Source organism: Lepisma saccharinum, chromosome 1 (assembly GCF_977018435.1).
Source record: "Lepisma saccharinum chromosome 1, izLepSacc3.1, whole genome shotgun sequence".
In the NCBI taxonomy this organism is placed as follows: domain Eukaryota; kingdom Metazoa; phylum Arthropoda; class Insecta; order Zygentoma; family Lepismatidae; genus Lepisma; species Lepisma saccharinum.
This window is the reverse complement of record NC_139229.1, coordinates 94,259,107-94,279,060: the sequence shown is the minus strand read 5'-3', so window position 1 is coordinate 94,279,060 and position 19,954 is coordinate 94,259,107. Positions and strand designations below refer to the sequence as shown.

At 37.5% G+C, this 19,954-nt stretch overlaps 1 protein-coding gene across 1 annotated transcript in view; it reads right to left on the bottom strand.

The window, feature by feature from the left end:
* LOC145984356 (uncharacterized) overlaps window positions 1–19,954 on the bottom strand; it is a 135,493-nt gene that overhangs the window by 27,308 nt on the left and 88,231 nt on the right. Inside the window, exon 4 of the mRNA XM_083118015.1 lies at window positions 2,756–4,267. Within this exon, the coding sequence (XP_082974141.1) occupies window positions 2,756–4,267 (1,512 nt within the window). The remainder of the gene's footprint in view (window positions 1–2,755; window positions 4,268–19,954) is intronic.

Here is a 19,954-nt window from a genome sequence, read left to right as displayed (position 1 = left end):
CTTTATCTCAGTAGGGGACAATTAAATACATGTTAAAAAAAAGGGGAAAAAGGTCAAGAAAAAGGAATGAAAGACCAAGAAAAAGTCAAGAATTTTGGATTAGTTATTTTGGTAGACACCCTGTTATAGGACACATGCCCCTGTATCCAATAAACATGACAATTATAGTTATATGACAGTAAAAAGCTTCTTACGTCACGTGCTGGCAACATACTTGTTAAAAACAACACACAATCAGCTGTTTGTTTGTTTTGTGTCATTTTTAACAATTATAGTTATGTTATGACTGTATTCGGGCAGTTGACTTCCAGTATTGCTGCCAGGTTGTTACCGGTTGTTATTTCATAGGGCAAGTAAATATTACCTTCATGTGAATATTCCTTTTTTAAAAAAAATATAAATACGATTTCAGTTTTAAACTTTACGTATCAGAGAAGAATTCTTATTGGTATCACACAATTTTTCTTGTATGAAAAACAGTATTTTATAAATGACGAAAGTCATATTAAAACACATAACCAGAATCAATATACTCCAACAAAAAAATGAATTCATCAATGCTTTCAAGTATTTTTATTTTCCTCAAAATTGACATATTTGTATACAAAGAATTTAGCACATTAATCTATCGTTTATGACAATACGATGTTCATTGCCTGCTAACTTACACTTTCAATGTATGAAACAACAGTACAAGTTAGCTTGTATATTATAATTTGGTTCAAACACCAGGCTTGTTGAATTCTAAGGAATACAGGAATAACTACAAACCAGTTTATAATAACCTATTTATATTACATGTAACTTTCTAGTTTGGGATAAAAATTATATTTTTTATTACAAATTGGTACATCATCAGTTATTAGTATACCTATATTTTAGTTCAGGTAAAAAATATTTATTTCTTCATGCTAATGTATGTTCATAAACTTTTTATGGATATTTCTTTTACTATTCACTGCTACATTTTTATTTAACTGTTCACAAATCTATATTTAATTTGGTAGTACTCATATTTGGGTTGCTGTACTAAAGAAATGTAAATTTTAGGGTATGTGATCCTTATCGATGTTTTATTTGATGCTGTAAGTACACAAAACCCAAACACACAGCAACTGAAATATGACAATAGTCAAAACAAACAAATAATCCGATCAAAAGTATATCTATTCATTGCAAAGAATTGACCTTCCAGAAAAGAGTTATGATACGCCATAAATAAGGTTTGCATATAATTTTCATGCAAAAAAAAAAATTAAATAATTGGTAGTATATATCCTTGCATTTCACAATCTTATACCTTCTTTTAGTGATTAATGTATATTAATCTCTTTACATTTTTTGCTTAAAGTATGTTTGATGAACACATATATTTCAAACTATACCATTCAAAACATTTAAAGAGATATGAAAAGCTTGGGAATAGATAATGAAATTCAATATAAATATTCAAGAAGACAGCCCAGGCTTCAACAATGTGCAGTAATTTCAAAGCGAGACTGATACCACTGTGCAAGCATTCTGTGGTGGGAACAAGTGAGGGATATCTCACGAACAATTGGTGCAGAGCTCATTGACCTTGAGTGACATTGCCACATGTGGCATTGTTGACTGTGGGCACGTGTTACGAAAGTGCATCCTGATTTCAACATGGAACATGTTTTGTGCATGCCTGGGTAAAGCTGATATGAAAACAATTCACATGTTGCAGCCAGGTGTATGGGGACAATTGTTTATCCCGTACACATGTATTTGAATGGCACAGGTGTTTCACATGAAGGATGGGAGTCAATTGAAGATAATGAGTATCCGAGTGCAGCAAGGAAGTTGAGAACGCCGGAATTGGTTGAGAAAATGAGGACAATCATTCCTAAAGACCGAAATTACAGACAGACTCTTACTGCTGTATTTTATCTTGAGGTTATGAAACGTTTGATGCAAAGAATAACACATGTGATGCCCGAGTATCGGGATGATGACAGCTGATGTCCGCTTCATGACACTGCCCCAAGTCACAAGGCTGTGATTGAGAAGGACTTTTTGCCCCAAAAGGGAATCCATATATTGTTGCATCCTGCCTATTCACCAGATCTGGCCCCTTCTGATTATTTTCTATTTTCTAAACTAAAATCTGCACTCAAAGGTTCGTACTTTGTGACATGCCGACCATCAAGAGGACTATGACAAGGATTTTAAACAGCATTTCACAAAACGAATTCTAGCAATCCTTCCATGCACTGGTAGGCAGGGTGCAATGATGTGTGGATGCAGGAGGGTCCTACTTTGAATGATCCCAGGTAAGTAACTTTCTATGAACACTTGTTTATTTTTATAGCATCAGTCCCGATTTCAAATTGCCTCACTGTGTAGAAACATCATGTGAGATAGTTCAAAGCCTGACAGGTACAACTTTTATTTCAGTAACATATTTTGTGCAGCCTTTACCAAAATTTTTGTCAGCTTAGCAAGACCAGATACCACTTCAAGAGAAGTGCACAAGTTGGTATAAAAATGAACAAAACATATAATAATATGAAAAAGGATTGCCCATACTCTTATAACAAAAGGAATAATAAAATAATGATACAATTACAAAATAATATAATGAAAGTAGAAAAACTGAAGAAAAGTAATTCAGGAGAGAAGAATTATGTATCAGACTCGAGTATATACTTCAGCAGATACTAGATTATTATAAATGTCAATAAATCCAGAAAGTTATCACCATTCTTCAAATGCTAACTATTTTTAGTACGTGCAATATTCATCAACATTCCTCCCAAAGTTCTAGTTTCAATACGCCTGGACTGCAGCATTTCTCTTGGTTGTTGGACATTCGGTTGTGTGTATGAAATGTTAGTTCCCTCTCTACTAATTAAAATGTTTGCCTGACGAGGCTGGTATACTGGTGCTGGTGGAACGATCACATGCTTTGAGGTCGGATTTGGTTGTTTACGTTCTGTGTTCTTTTGATTTGAGTCTGTATCTGAGTTTGTAGGCTCCGTTTGGTTTACATCAGCTTGAAATCTATTAGCACCACTTGAAAGTGCATTCAAAGGTAGTTTTCTTGATGTTAGATCCTGTTTGGACTGGTCTGGGTTCATATGAGCTTGGTCCCTGCATTGAACTTTGCTTACATGTGTGTTTTCATTCATAACAGGCTTTCTGGATTGTGGTATTGTAGTTCCAAAGCTACTTGTGGAAGCTGATGCATTAATGGGTAAACGGACATTTTCGGGTAAAGGCTGTTGAGTTGAGTTGAGGTCTCCTGAATATCCACTTATTTGTAGTAATGTTTCTTCAATATCGTCCTTGTTGTTCCTTTTCTCTAACGATTGACGATATTTGTGTTGTTGGTGTGTTACAGGTTTAGCAATTCCATGATTTGTGTTACATACTGTTTCTGATGGTATTCTTTGATTTTGATTTCTAGCATTACTTACATTCGCAGACTCATTTCTGTTTGCTTCAGGTTGAAATCTACTGTTACTGTTTGCAACAACATTCCGGGGATTACAATTTAATGCAAAGCCCTGTTCAGCTCCATCTGAGACCACACATCTTGGGTCTCTTGGTTCAGAATTCCTTCTGCTTGCATTATCGTTTGGAGGTGACTTGTTGCATCGTCCTCGTGTATTCTCCAAACCTTCGGCAGAGGTTGAAGCTATGATGGAGGCTTGGAAATTTTGCCTCGCCAATCTGATATTTTCAGGCACAAGATCGGGAGGATCTGTGTGTTCTGTGTTAGCAGAATCAGGCAATGGGTATCTATTCAAATGTAGCACAGGTCCTGTCAAGTCATCTGGTTGTAAATTTTGTTGAAGGGCGTTATGATCTACATTCACCTGGGAACCATCTTGTACAAACTGCTGCCTTGTCACTGGATCCGGTTGCATATTCTGATAAGTTACTACCAGGTTTTGAGGCTGTGATTGAACTACCTGTCTTATAACGTTTGGCTGTGCATAAAGATTGTTCAATCCCATGTTAAGATTTATGTCAGGTGGCATAAAGTTTTGAAATGCTGGAATGAACAGGTCATCTTGCCCTGGAAGTTCCATCAGGTTAGCCATGGCATGAACCCTTGCTCGAGTATTAGGTCTATTGCTGTGCATATATGGCCGTCCCCTAGTGTTTCCTGCATTGGATGTTCGGATGTTCTGTCTCCAGTTAATTGCAGGGCGATAATTATCATTCCTTCTAGACAAAATTCTTCGTGTTGCATAGACATAATCAATTGCTTGACTTAAATCTCCATCGAACATCTCTGGAAAAATAAATGACTAATGATGAAAAGTTGTACATTACATTGTATCAATCACTGTACTAACATGAGAAAAAAGTAGTTTCTTATTTATTTACATTGCCCACCTGTGCATATTATACCAACACTGTAACATCAAAGGTGAAGTACAAACTTAAGTATGACAAAACATACTCCACAACTGTTTTCAGACAAGAAAAATGGCACAATGGCACAATTGTGGCAGGGGAAGATCCAAGAGTGGGCCAAGACCCATCCTGTCAAAATAAACAAAGGCATATTTTCTGATGAAAGTAAAATGAAGGTATTAATTAGATTTCTGACATCAGAGTGTGATCTAAATCCCTTGATCATGGATGTCTGAACTTAAACATTAACAAATTTTCAGTACAACACTTGAATTTGTTTTTATTTCAATGTGTAAATCTTCAGTTGTTTGAAATAAATCCTTGCTTGGATTACGTAATAACAATAGTAATATCAAATACATGTACACCAAAAAGTCTAGTGGCACTACTGAATTGTGCCACTTGATAAAACACCTTATTATCCCTTTACAGCAGCATTTATATAGGTTTGAGGCTCGCTACAATGGCAAAAAATATATTTTACTGACAGTGTTGTCCCCTTATTCAAACTGAACTAAAGTCAGAATTTTGTAAAATGCTTTATTCTTCATAATATAGTTTTATGTAGCAAGAAATAATGCTAATTAGTGGTTTTTACTGGGAGAAACACCATTCCACACATTAAAGTGTACAGGATGAACCTCCGGGGTTTTGATGCAATATTAAAAATAAGAAAATAAAGTTACGACAATCCAGTCTTTTGTATTTGGTGCCATATATGCTCATTTTTTTATCTTTTATTATTATTTAATGCATGTCATGCTTAGCAGCACTGTCACCACTTTGTCTTCTCAAGAGAGAGCACATGCTGTGGTATGGTTTGCAGAGTCTAAATTAATTGTTATGGTGCAGCGTAAGTTTCGGCATGTCTTTAACAAAACTCCGCCAATGGACAAGAGCATCAGGGCATGATACAGAAGTTTTCTGGGATCTGGTAGTGTGTTGAAGAAGCCAGGGGGAGGAACGCCACACCACGTGTCTCCGACGAGATAGTTGAGCAAGTTCGTGGCTATCCCCTGGCCACTCCTCTGGACTCCTTCTTCCTCTGGGGGTATGTTAAGGATGCAGTTTACTCAACGAAGGTGCCAAAGGTGAATGCTTTGCGTGACCGAATTGCAGCATTTGGAAGTAGCGTGCTACTTGTAGCAGCGCTATTGTAGTTAGCTACAGCTACATTTGTTCTCAGCATTTTGAGGTAAATTTTGAATGTGGCAACAGTGAAAAAATATCGACAATACCGCTTACTTTTACAGGAGGTTCATAAAGACAGTCTATTGTATGGAAATACGGATAATCTAGATTATAAATACCTTGATATCGCAGATTATAGATATTAATGTAAATTATTTCATTAGTATCTGAATAATTATAATATCCAGATAACTAACTGATATATATGAATATATTCCAGCTAAGAGCTACGTTTTATTTTTAGCTTGGGGAGGGGTGGCACACGAGCTTTGGTGGCACAGTAAGAATGATAAAGAAAGAAAGACCGATAGTTCACAACAGTTTTCCTTTCGGCGTTAAAATATATTTTAAACCAAACATATATTTTATGCTCCTACAAATGCAAACAGAAAATGTTAATCACTGGAAAAGTAGGAAGTGGATGACCAGATTAGATGAAAACCTTCATTAGCTGAATGGTTCAAGTCATTGTTTACGTCGCCGAAGGGTAGACTGAAGGAAAGAGCATCCCCAACAATCTGAGCAGTAGTATCTGTCACCTTCGATTATGCACTAGCACTAAAACCGGACAGAAAATAGAAAGATTTGGAATATGTTATTAATCTATTTTAGATGCTGTTTATTGTGAACAGTTGGGTTGTTTGCGATTGGTTTGATAAACACTATAATAATGTATGGTGTAAAGGGAAAATTAATGATTGGAAAGGTTTAATTTAAAAAATCAAAGAACACGAAACATGCAAATTCATGTGAATGCATTTACGCCATATAGTGCCTGGAAAAATCATAAAAACAATGTTACAACAAAGTTTGGATAAGTGGCACAAAATCATTATTCATTAAAAGAATTTTAGATGTAATATAAAAAAAACATCATCGACCTGTAATTTGGCAACATCGAGAAGATATAACGAATGTAAAAGGTAGTTTGGTAGTTTTCTCAACATCATAGATGCAGACTTGATATATACATACATATACATATACATACATACATACATATATATGATATATATGATATTTCCTCCTCTGTGGCCGGGTGCTGTGTTTTGGGCTCCGACTGCGGGACTGCATGGGTTCGAGTCCACCTAGTTTCAGTCTCTGTGTTTACGGCCTGCGTATAGGGCTGGTGGCAACCCACCATCATGAGGAAATTGGGGAGCTAGGAGTGAATAGCTGTGAGGGCTGTCGAGCCATAGGTATATATATTAGTTCGTTGTCTTAACTTTTCGTACCAGTTTTTACACTGATTCAAATTACATGTATGTATTTTGATATTTGTATTCTACCTAAGCGTGAATCAATATTTTGGAAGGAAAAGTTTTTTTTTTTTTTAACGAGTAGGGGTGAACAACTGAAAGTTGGGGGGGGGGGGGTTGCAGAGCATGTTAGTTACACTTCTGGAAACATGCCTTGTTTGCGGCACCCATAAAGAAGAATACTTCGTTTGCAGCACCCCAGGAACATATGGTGTGGATATCAATGATGTCATTAATTACTGTGTAAACACGACTTGCAGTTCAAAAACGAGCGATCCATTTCCCACCAGAATGACATAGCAATAGTGCCAGCAATCAATGGCTCAGTAGGTTAAAAGCATTGATCAATGTCAGTGTATAGAATCTCACCAGCAAGAAATTATTGTTACATGAACTATAGACATACACATTCAGGAATTACAATTATTTTTGTCATAATATTTGTTCACAAATTTTCAAATTACAATATGTTTAGAACACTATGTTTTGAACGTTAGTTTCCCCAATATATTTGTTTCGGTTTTCTGTTACTTTCGCTAATCATGTAAATGAGGATAAATGTTTTATTTAGTAATTTTCTTATCTAGAGTCACTTTCTGCCACACTCAATATTTATTCCCAAGAAAAATATGTTGATATATAAATGCAAATAATCATACCAAATTTTATTTGTGTTTAGTTGTAATCATTAATTTGGGTATCATCCTAATTGCAATACTCATACATCAAATTTGAATTGATAGGTACGTTGTTCTCAAACATTATAGTAAAAATAAGTAACTGAAGTAACACTGCTATTAAAATTATAGAATGACGGGAATCATGATAATAAATAACAAAATCTCTTTTCCAGTAAGTACAACTATCATACTAGGGGCTTCTTTTGAATATCCATATGGCAGAATTAAATTTTTATGCAGAAGTAGCATAAAAGTAGTGAAGTAGCTAGTAGTGCACATGAGTAGCATAGCGAGCTACTTTATGGTAAATGTAGTTGTAGCTGTAGCAAAGCTACATTTTGGAAGAGTAGCTGTAGCGAAGCTACTTTTAAAATGTAGCGTTCTGATCACTGCCGAATTGTTACTGCCATTGATACCATCCCTGACGACGTGCTGCAGCACGAAGTGGAATACCAGCTGGACATTCTTCGTGTCACTAAAGGTGCTCACATAGAAGTGTGGTGATTTTTGGTAAGAATCTTTTTGAGTTGATCTTTGCAATAAAATTACCAAAAAATATGCAAGTGTGTTCATTTTAATTTCCCATCACTTCAAAACCCTGGAGGTTCATCATGTACACCCTGTATATTATTTATCAATTAACTTCAATGGATGATATGTAACTTGGCATTATCAAGCTGTGCACTTTGGAAAGAAACACATGAAGTCCGGCAAACAGATTCATGGAGGTTAAGGAAAGTGTATGAGAAGGCTTCTTACAGCAAGAAAATTTGCTAAAAGACCATGCACACAATGGTTAACTGGCAGTTTTCAACACAGGATCTCTGTTTGCCAGAAATATGGCAGCAGGTGTGATTTCACTTAATGAATTGTGGGGGAAGTTGTTCTCTGAATATCATCTATTCCTATTGCTTTTACTTTATAAAGATGACAAATCAATGCAATTATAAGCTACAATTGCATTTTATTGCACTGTGATCTAAGGCGTCATGCTTTTGGCTCCTGTTACAGGATGTTCGCAGGTTCAAGTTTCCTGGGGGAAGTGTAACAACTTAACTCCTGAGATTTTGGCCTGTGTATGGGACCGGTGGCCACTCACCATTGTGAGGAAATTAGAGAGCTACGAATGTGTAGCATAACCCAGTCATGGAACCTACAACAACGACTGGGAATTTGTCATTCTGACCACTGATTGGATGAACTCCCACCTCAGGTGAGTGAGAGAGTAGGATCAGGTGGGAGTAAGGCTGGCAGTCGGTAGGTAGGCCTGGGCTCTCAATGGGCTGTTGTGCCATGGGTTATTTAATATAATTGTATTTTATTCCATGATGCTTTGTGTTTTATGGAAGGGATTAGGGAAGGGGCCACTTTTGAACCAGCCAGTGGCGTGCGGTGCTAAATCAGGCAGGGGAACAGGTGACATGCACTTGCCCCCTCCCCTCCCATACGTATCGTAATATAATACAGTAGACCAAGTAAAATTCAACCCTTGTTCAAATGAACCAAATAAACATACGAAACATATGCTAAAAAAATTCAGAAGTCACATACATGAAGCACGTTAAAATTATGAAAATACCAATGTTAAAGCAAATATGATATAATGTAAAGAAAACATTAAAAACAAAATTGTTGATGCGCAACATAGGAAACATTAATAAAAGCAATTTATGAGTGATCAGAGAAAAAATGTTTTGTCAAAACCGGTTTCATCTCTCTATTTGTAGATTAAGTTGACATTTTTTTTTTTATACTTGAGCATTGTAATTCAAACGTCCTCAATGCAATAATGGCAATCAGATGGCCGAGTTTTTTTATGACGTCCACTCATGGGCGTCCAGAAGGGGGGCCTTGTCCGCCCCCCTGGAAAATGAAAGTCAACCAAAAATTATATATTTGTCACATATAATTTCATTTCAGCCACAATAATATGTGTTAATTATTGCATGAATATGATAAATTCAAATTTAAGCAATGTTTTTTTGAGGGTACAACACTATTGGGGAAAAGGTACCTTGCTTGTCCCCCCTGGAAAAAAATGCCTTCCTTTGCTTTCCCTGGAAAAAATCCTGCGGACGTCCATGCGTCCACTACATTTGTAGAAATTGTGACAAAACCCAAACTGTTCCAAACTCCCTTCTCGGGAACAGACAAGGACAACAATAATTTGCCACTGGAAGAGTATACAGTTACAGAGATGTAGTAACTTGTTTGAAAATGTCTTGTGTACGATTTAGTTTTAGTTTTTATTTCGGTTAGGATAGGTGTTGGTTTGCTGTCTTTTCTGTAAAGTTCAATGAACTAAAAGCTTTCGTCTTCAGCCGGTCGATCATACAACACTCGCAACATTCGCTTTGTCCTGCCGCTGCATGCATCTTGGGGCTGGTGGAACAGGTGAATGCGAGCTGTTCCCTCGGAAGCTATTTCGCAGCGTTTAGCCAAGGCATTTAGCAGACGCTTAGACTGTAGAAGATTTTTCCAGTTCGTTATGAATGACAGACGCAATTTTGCAATGAGATTAGGAAACTATAGACTTACTACACTCAAAACTATCACTACGACGCAATTAAACTTTAGCACATAGCAAAAACTCGAAGGAAAACGAATTCGCTATGTCTCTCGTAGGGAACAGCTAGAGAGTTCAGCTTCCGTGGCACCATGAGGATCGTTTAGCTTCGCGCGTGTTCGGAAATACTCGGCAACAGACAGCAGAGCGTGGGACGACGAGGGTGGGTGAAGTAAACAAACGTCCAGTCACGGTGAAAGTTTTTCTTCGGCACGTTGATTTCGGAAGAAAGAAGTGTTCTTATTATGTAATTATAGATAATTTAAATAGCTAAAAAGGGCGATAAGTAGAAGGGAACAGCCTGTTCCCTCTGTTCCATGGAGGGACAGCCACTGGAACCAGCACTATGCTAAACCTTATCTACCATCTACCAAGGGAAAGTAAACTGTCCCCCCCCCCACCTTAATTTTGTAACTCAATTGCTGCCACCGCAATGTGGTTCTGAAATGTTATATAACAGCAGAAATTTCACAGTTAGTGTCGCTTACAAAAAAAAAAAAAAAAAAAAAAAGTGATTTGTGGAACAGCAATCTGGTTCCCAGTTACATCATGTGACAACGTATGCGATAATAAGGAGTGGTGTATTATCTCAGCAGGAGGAGCCAAGATAACTTGTTATATGAGTTCCCTCTGAAATGCAGAATTAACTTATTTGCTCCGCAGATAGTAAGCGATAGGAAAATCTCATACCGTTATAGCTACGCAGTTTGTCGTAAATGTAGTGTATTGAGATTCAGTTGCTCAACCAGTCGATTCCTTATTGCTACACAATAAACATCAAACTTGGTAATTCATGACCTTTTACCGCTAATATTAGTGTTACACGTGATATTAAAAATGTAACTTCACATTAAATATTTTCAAGGGGACCCCAAGCCTTTTCATATTAAAATAAGAGCTGAAATGAATTTCCCACATTGTCTACACCTGATACGTTTTACTTCAAAGGGGCCCAAAAACTCAGTAGGGGGTGGGGCCCAGGGGCAATTATTCCTTTTCCCTGAGGGCCATTATCCTCTCCTCTGTTACGCAGGGTATACAGCGTATGAGTTAAATCTGTCCATTATTTTGTGTAATTTTGTGAAGTTCATTTTTCTTATGTATTGAAATTTTGTGGACATTTCTGTCGAACTAGTTTTTCTTTTCCAATGTGTTGAGATTTCTGTGATTTGCAGTGTTCAAAGTGAAAATTCCTAGCTGTGAATTTCCTTGTTCGAGTTTGGGATAGAAGGAAGGATCTTTGTATGGATCAGCTTGAAGACAATGCAGTACACTCTGTCCCTAATATCTCTGGAGCAGGTGAACGAAAACAAATCTCTGTGCAATTAGTGACACAAGACGGGTCCGCCAATGAACACATGAGAGGAAGTGGCTTGCATGGAGAGGGGTAGGGGGGATAGAGCAATTGCAGTTACCAGCATTGGATGTACTGCTTCGCTCTGTCCACTCGATTTTGCCTCCCTTCTCTGCCGTTATGAGTGGCCTTGCTTCAGGGTATATATATATATATATATATAACCTGGGACAGGGTATATAGGTGGAGTTGAATGCTTGTGCAAATTCTAGCACTGATGATCTATTAATAAAATGGTTCTTGTTTCATGAAAAAGTCTTTGAAATATATGATCAATGGTCTATCAAAAATAAGTGGCAGCGTTAAAATTATGAATAATGATATTGAGGGCCACTAACGCCAAAATTAAACATTGTGTCTGTGGCAACCTTCTTTTTTGGGGGGGGGGCGGGGGGTTCAGTTCTTCCAAGCGGCATTTCATTGTGAGAAATTTTCAGTAAATTAGAGTCCTATCACAGCTTTATCTCTGGAGACTGGAGACCGCGGACATTTCTTTGTACCAGATAGCAATTAACTTTGTGGGATGTTAGGTTACCACCGACACTCTAGAGGTCCAGTTCAACCCCCATAATTGCAGTGATAAGTTTGCTTTAGTATGTTACTCACTATTAGTATTAGAAGGCTAATGTGAGCGACTCTTACACTGAATCTTGGTCTGGCACAACCAGGTATGTCTTAGGTGCTGAAGGCGCATCCACCTCAAAGTCCAAAAGAGAAGTGTTTACTATCCTTTAACAATTCCCCCCAAAACAGTATTTTTAAAAAATATCTGTGAATTATATGTAAACTCGTTAAAAAATGTTTCAAGCAAAAAACACAAAGGATAAGGAACAAAATATTTGGCAGTGGGAAGATTCCCCCCTCCAAAAAAGATTCCTGGCTGTGTCGCTGTGTTGAAATATATGAAAATATTTCCAGATTCTTCTTCCAATTATTTATCAGAGATTCAGATCATTCTGATTTAGTTTCAATAAGGTACTACACTAATATACAGTATAAGTCGATAACAAAAAATGGGAAGGATAAAAGTTAATTTCTTGTACAATTTAAGGGGAGAGGGGGACTAGCTAACTATTGTACGTCCATCCCACTCCAGTATCATGATTTTTTTGTCACTAAGGGGCCCCCCATATTTTACTTGCAGGGGTGCCCAAGAAAACTGCACTACCCCACTGCCGCCACTGATTCTCAGTTTCTACTTGCTACATGTGCATTGGCTTAGAACCAAATATGGCATTATTTTTATTATACACGAGCTTTCTTGTTGGAAAATATCCATAGGAAACCAAATAACATGCTAGTTTGATGAAGGTGAAGAGGTAACCTTGATAGCACGAAAGCTTGTGGCAAGCTTGTGGTAGCGTTCTTGTAGCTTGTCAAAGCCAGTTGGATATGGCAAGCTTGAATCAAGCTGACAATTGGCTTTGACAAACTTGTCATGTTACGGTTGTTATAATTTTGACATGTGGGGACTAGTTGGCTTGATTCAAGTCTAATGCAAGCTTGTAGCAATCTTCTTCACTTTATGTGAAAGCTTGTTTCAATCATGAAGCAAGCTTACTGTTCTATCTGGGATTTATTTTCAAAATTATTAACTCGTAGGTCTTGACTGCAATTACATGTAGAGAGGAGATTCAGGATCCATAATGAAAATTAATTCATCTACCACAGCTGCAATTATCAGTAATTTTACATTATCATTTTCACTGCCAACCAGGTAGTGATGGTGGTTATCCTCAAATTAACATGGCCATTATGAGGTGTAGTTAACATTTTGCACTAATTGTATGAATACCATGAGATGCTATTCCCCCCCCCCCAAACATTTAAGAACATTTTCACGAAGCGTCACCCTAGCTAGGTGAATTTGCATAAGCATCCCCACCTACTCATTGTCTCCATGTTGATTCATAAAGCATCCTCTCCCAGCTAGGAATTTCCACTTCCAGCACTGAACACGCATGTGCATGAACACACACACTCACATTATTTGTGTACATATGCATGCCTATGCTAACTAATATTGTATTTGTTTTCTTTTTATACACAAATTTTACAAGTAAATCAATAACATATCTGCTCAAGTAGTTATACTAATACACCAGCCATACCAATCACAAGCATAATTCCACATGATTGGTCTCATATAATCGGCACCAATCATTCTAGAATGTCAGATAATACACATAGAAGTCATGTCACAGTGGCTGAACACGTTAAGTAGCCGACTCTTGTATTCGCCACAGAAGTTACCAGGTTCGAATCTCATGCAGGGCATAACTGCTCTTTGTGAGCATCCTTTAATCATCTTCATCTAAGAATCAACAAGAATCATCGTTCATTGTCATTGTCGCTATCAGCCAAAAGTGGCAGAAATGCGATGCCGTATAACAAAAATACAAATACATAGAAATGGAATTTCACCTTCCAATCTATGTCAATAAATAAATGAAACTGAATTCTTGGATTGAATTGAATGTTGTAAAATAACTTATTATCTTAGAGTAATATTGCTATGAACCATTCATAATCTGCATACTTACTAGCATACATCAGCTCACAGGTTCTACAATAAGTGTGCTTAGTGGCATGCCCAGGATTTTAGAAAGAATGGGGTGGGTGGTTATGAATACATTCCTTTAGTAGTCAGCCCTAATTTGGCATCTTTTCCTGACTTTGACGTTCCTTGTTTAAAAAACAATTTATTTCAATATTCATATTATTATAATAACCCATGGCACAACGTCCCATGAGGGCCAGGGTCTACCTATCGACCCCCGACCTCACTCCCACCTGCCTAGGTGGGAGATCATCCAATCAGTTACGGGGTGGCATGTGGTCATCATAACGAACTCCCAGTTGTTGTTGTAGGTTTCTGTAATTGGGTTACGCTACTCTTTCGTAGCTCTCCAATTTCCTCACAATGGTGGGTGACCACCGGTCCCACACACAAGCAGAAATCTCAGGAGAGTCCCCCAAGAGACTCGAACCTGGGTGCATCCCATAGCCGAAGCCCAAAGCATGACACCTTAGACCACACGGCCGCAGTGCAAGGCTTTTAAATATTTATTGGAGTTAATTTAATATACTGGCCCAGGGAGGATTGACCCACACCAACTCCCTCGTCGGCACACCACTGATGCTTAGCTATCCTTGTGCTTTCTTTTAATAGTACCCTGTAGCAGTGCACGTTGGCATGAAACAACCAAAGGGTATAATTCATTCTGAATATACCAGTATGAACCAATGGCAACCACAGTGGAGACAGATGAATGAATGCTCCCTTAAGCCTGGTTTACATTGGTCAAGTAGGCGGGAGAGTAGCTGGAGCAAGTAGAGCAAATCGAGCTACTCTCCTCGTGTAAACAACTGGGAAGAGTACTGGAGCCAGTACTCGCTCCGGTAGTCAGGACAGTCGAGTGGCTGTCCACGGAGGACAGCGACTCGACCGAGTTGCTTCCTCTCCCATCTATTTTTCACTCACGCGTAAACTTGACAGACCACTCGATCAACGCTTTCTGAGGAGAGGAGAGTATGGAGTCTGTGTGGTGGTAGTGTGTTGTGATTTTGCATATTAATTGTAATTGTATTTCTTTAAAAATTCAACCATGACTAGGAGGTGATCCAAGTCCGACAACATAAAGTTTGTAGAGCCGTAGAAGTAAAATTTAAAATAAAGAATTTACGTTCTACGTTCAACCAAGAACAATTGAAAATAGAAAAACCAAGGATCAATCAGTTTTCTTTCTAGACTTGTTCCCATGCATTATTGTATTCATTTCTCTTTAAAAAAAAGTGTATAAATTGTTTTAGAGCTTTTTTTTTAAATCGCGAACGATGTCGACGTGTTCATATTGTCAAAAGAGCACCAAACACCGGCAGCCACTATCCCACTTAATAGAAAGTGTGTTAACAGCTACTCGCCACATAATGGTCGAGTTGAGCAGACAAGCCAGTAACTCATCCCAGTAACTCTCCCGCTTACTCGACCAATGTAAACCAGCCATTCTAGACACCAAACAGAATAGAACAGAAAACACCAGGCCCGTAGCTAGAGGGGGGGCAGGGGGGGTGGCAACTGCCCCCCCCCCTGAGAGCATGCTTTGCCCCCCCTGTGAAAAATACAGAACACATTCCTACCTGGAATTCTCACTAATCTTTACAATTATATCCTGTATTACTCTAGCAACACGAAGGTGTGTCGGATTCCGCATAATGTCGTATCAGGATTGGGGGGATTCCCTTCCAGATTCAGATTTCGGAAAATGATTTCGCAATTTTCAGTATCTAGAACAGTTGTGACACTTTGAGTAGTCTTGTATTAAAAGTGTCTAATGTATTTGGATGTTGTTTTTTTCTCGAATGTGTTGCTATGAAGTTTGAACTGCATAATTTCATAATTTTTTGTTTCCCAAGTCTATCTTTTGGTAATAGCGAGAGAGAGGGAGTGGATATTTGATTTTTGTTACTTAGCATTTCTTTTCTGCCAAATCCAGCTAATCGTGGAGATGAGTGATGACGTGAATTTGATGAAGAGACACTCACAAACAGTGCTGCATCCACAAGGGGGCAGGGGTATTGTCGTCCCCCCCCCCCAATCTTGGAGGGAAGTCCAATCTAGGGGGGCAAACATTGAAGTAAAGAAACATGACTAGCAGACTCTAAGAATAACAGGACAAATGGATACTCAAGATGGAATAAGTTTTCAAGTGTTTCTTGCATTTTTCTTCCAGATGGCTAAGGGCACTTACAGGGGGCACAGAGTGGCAATTGCCCCCCCCACCGATTTCAAATTTTATACAAATAAAAGTACATTTCGTAAAATTTTCATGCTCGCTTCGCTCGCAAGCATAATATCTACTGTTCTTATAGTCCGTAGTGCAGAGCCGCAGCTAGGGGTCAGCAGGAGTCAACCCTGGGCCAAAACAATCTAAATGAAGAAAAAAAATGTTAAAGAGATTCCCATGGCGCCCAGTGAAATTATTTGCGCCCAATTAAATCAATATTGTTTTCAGTTTGCAAATGTTTGGATCTAAAGATTTTCCCGCTTGCTTCGATCCCAATATGATTATTTTCTGTAATACATTCTAAATTACCTGAGAGAGAAGTAAGGCCAGATATATACCGTACTTCAGATTGTTGTCGCACATTTGAGAGACAATTTGGCGGATGAATATATATATATATATATATATATATATATATATATATATATATATATATATATATATATATACAGTAGAGCGTCGATTATCCGAACGTCGGTCAACCGAACGACCGCTTAACCGAACTGTGTACTCGCTCACTTTCAGATATCTGTAATGAAAAAAGTACGTGACTTAGCTGCTCGTAAGCTTGTAGGCTTGCTTAGACAGACCAAAATAAAGGATTTTTTTAAACGTTAATTTTGTGTACTGTGTGTATTGTTCATGCAAAATGCGTATGTAATATGTACATATTTTTGTTTAATAAACTGTACCACATACTATATATTCCTACTAAAGTTGCCTTTGTATGTTACTTTGTAATACATACTTAAAGAGATGCCTGTTTTTATGAATAAATTTACTGTACAGTACTTCTTTTTGGCAAATAAACATGTACAGTTCGATTATCCGAACAAACCAGTTTTCCGAACACCCATGTCCCCCAATTACTTCGGATAATCGATGCTCTACTGTACGTATATATATATATATATATATATTAAAGAAACTTTGAATACGTACACAATTTAGAGTTAACATGTTGCATATGTATTTTCTTATTTTATGTCGCTCCATGTTGCATATGTGTAAAAAATATGTTGTACATGAAAGTTATACGTGTCATATGTGCAAAAAGAATAATGTTCGTCATGCATATTCTGTCTTTCAAAAATACAGTTTGTGTGCTTGTTTTCCATTATTAGTTAATATTTCAAATTATTTGTTCAAACACTAATGCTTTAGCATCGACTTGTACCCCCTTTTGCATGATTTACGACAATAATAACGTCCTTTTAATGGTACTATTGTTACTACCACTACCACCACTATATTACTATTATTATAATTGGCATGTTTGTCCTGGTACTTGACCCCTCTCCATATAAAGATTTGTGGTTTCGCCTCTGCTCACAAAGTACATTCATGCCCAGGCTCTAACCTGGAACCCCTGGCTTCGTAGTGTGTTATGTAACCATCCCACCATGGAGGTCGGCTAGTGGAAGATGTAGGACAGCTTACTGGCTCAAATTATTATCAAACACGATGAAAATGTGATAGTGTTTCACATTTATTATTTCGGTTAGAAAGCGATAAAATTTGTAGTGTGAGACGGGTTACACTAAGCATCTTATGAAATATAAATGTGAATTTCAAATCTTATGAATCATTTCTCTATGCAAACGCATTAAATATGATAAGCAACATAGGTGTGTGTCGTGATATCCATTTTATAAAGGGAAAGTGAAGTTTTAACCCTACTGTTTGCATGATATCGTTTCCATAGCATGTTATATATATTGCTCTCAAGAATTTTAAACGGCAGTAAAAATAAATTACATTTGCAACTGCGAAGCTTACAATGGGATTGAATACATTAAGGTCATAAAATGCCATATTTCGATTGCTTGTAACATCAAAAGAAGAATTAGACGAGTAAATAGTCATTGATAAAAGTTGCCTTCCTGTGAAAATTTTCGATGCTATCAGGCGGCACCCTATGAATATAGGTTCAAGAAAATGACAAGTATAAAAAAGCTGCAGTGAAATAAATACGATTGAAAATCTCTCAAATTATTTTCTATTTATTTTCTTATATTTATAATATTACATTGTGTCTGGAGCAGACGTTGTCTGTTAAAGTACCTCATGCACAACCTAATTTTTTGACAAATAATTATGTCAACTCTTCTGCTATGGAGTGGATTCTCCTAATTTTGTTCATATATCTTAAGCCATTCTGTGACTGGCAGAAATCAGTATCAGCATAAAAAACCCTGATATTTTGGGTTTGTACACTTCTGCTCAAAAAGTGGTGGTGATAAGTGGCCCAGAGACCTCGCTTTTTCGGAAATTGGGTAAGGCGAAGGATCATTTGGTTTCGTACCATAGTCATTAAGGAAGGTATTTTTTCATAACGTAAAGAGGATACAACATTTCCCTCTATAAAACTTGATATGAAATATGAATGATGACACTGTAATCCAAGAAGTCATTGATCAATCAAAGTATTCTTATTTGTTTGTCGGGTGTCAAACACATGTATTTCAATGACTCAATATTTTGCAAAATGGTTAACGTAACCAGTAGGCAAACATTGTCTGTGGTGATGCAAGTCTCTCCCCTTTGAAGCAAATAGGAGCCATGTTTTAGCAAGTAGGCCTACAAAAAATTATACAAATTTTTACACAATTCATCAAAGTGTAGATAACATGTAACCATTATTATTTAATTAATTCGATTTTTCTTGCATAACACAACATAATGGTGGTGTTGGATTCTCGTTAGATTCCTTTGTGTGTAAAAATTTGCATACTGGAAATTAGAGTACATTATGAAGCACAATTTATAAAGGACTTCCTTAATCAGTTCTGCAGAGAAGCCCAAAGTTACATATTAATCGTCTATTAACATTATTGACATGTAAATATAAAGTAGATAAAATCCCAATTAGCCTATATATGTTAAACTTCATCTTCGTATTCCTTGTTAGTCCGAAAGGTCATTATCGAAATATTGTTATTTGATGTTGCTCGAACTTTTTTTGTTCATTGGATTTTCAAGATATCATCCCTTTCCTGTTACCATAGAATAGTTAGAACCTAACCTAACCTAACCTAACCTAACTAGTCTATGCTGTTACTTATCACTTTTGGAGGAGGGGGCAAGCGCCCCTCTGTACCCTGCTATATCTGCCAATGAAACACAATATATTAAAAATTTGCCCCCTCTAGGATTGCCTTTGCCCCCCCTAGTAAGAAATCCTGGCTACGGGCCTGGAAAACACACAAACCTATTTCACCAAAACTTTCTTTTGAGATAAATGAGGCACAAGGTTCAGGTTTCCTTAAAATAAAATCCTAGATGGCCACAAGTAGCAGATTTCCTTCTCTAGACTAACTTGTGAAAAATTCATGGTATTCACCCAGCAGCAAGCAGCTTTGTCATGGACAGTGGCGCGACCACAGCCTCCCCCTCCAACCTTGGACAGCAAGCAAATTCTAGAGGAGGGGGGGGGGGCAAGTGGGGCAAACATTGACGGCCAAGGGCACCAGCAGGGGGGCACAGATGTATTGCCACATCGATTTCAAATTGTATGCATATAAAAATGCATTTCGTAAAATTTTCTTGCTTACTTCGCTTGCAACACCTGCTTTTCTTAGTCTTATCAAGTTCAGCGCCATAGCTTTGGTCGGGGGAAGTCTGCCCTGGATACCGAATGATCTAAATGAAAAAAGTTGTAAAAGAGAGAATGCCTTGGCACCCCATGAAATTATTTGCACCCTATTAAATCAATATGGTTTTCA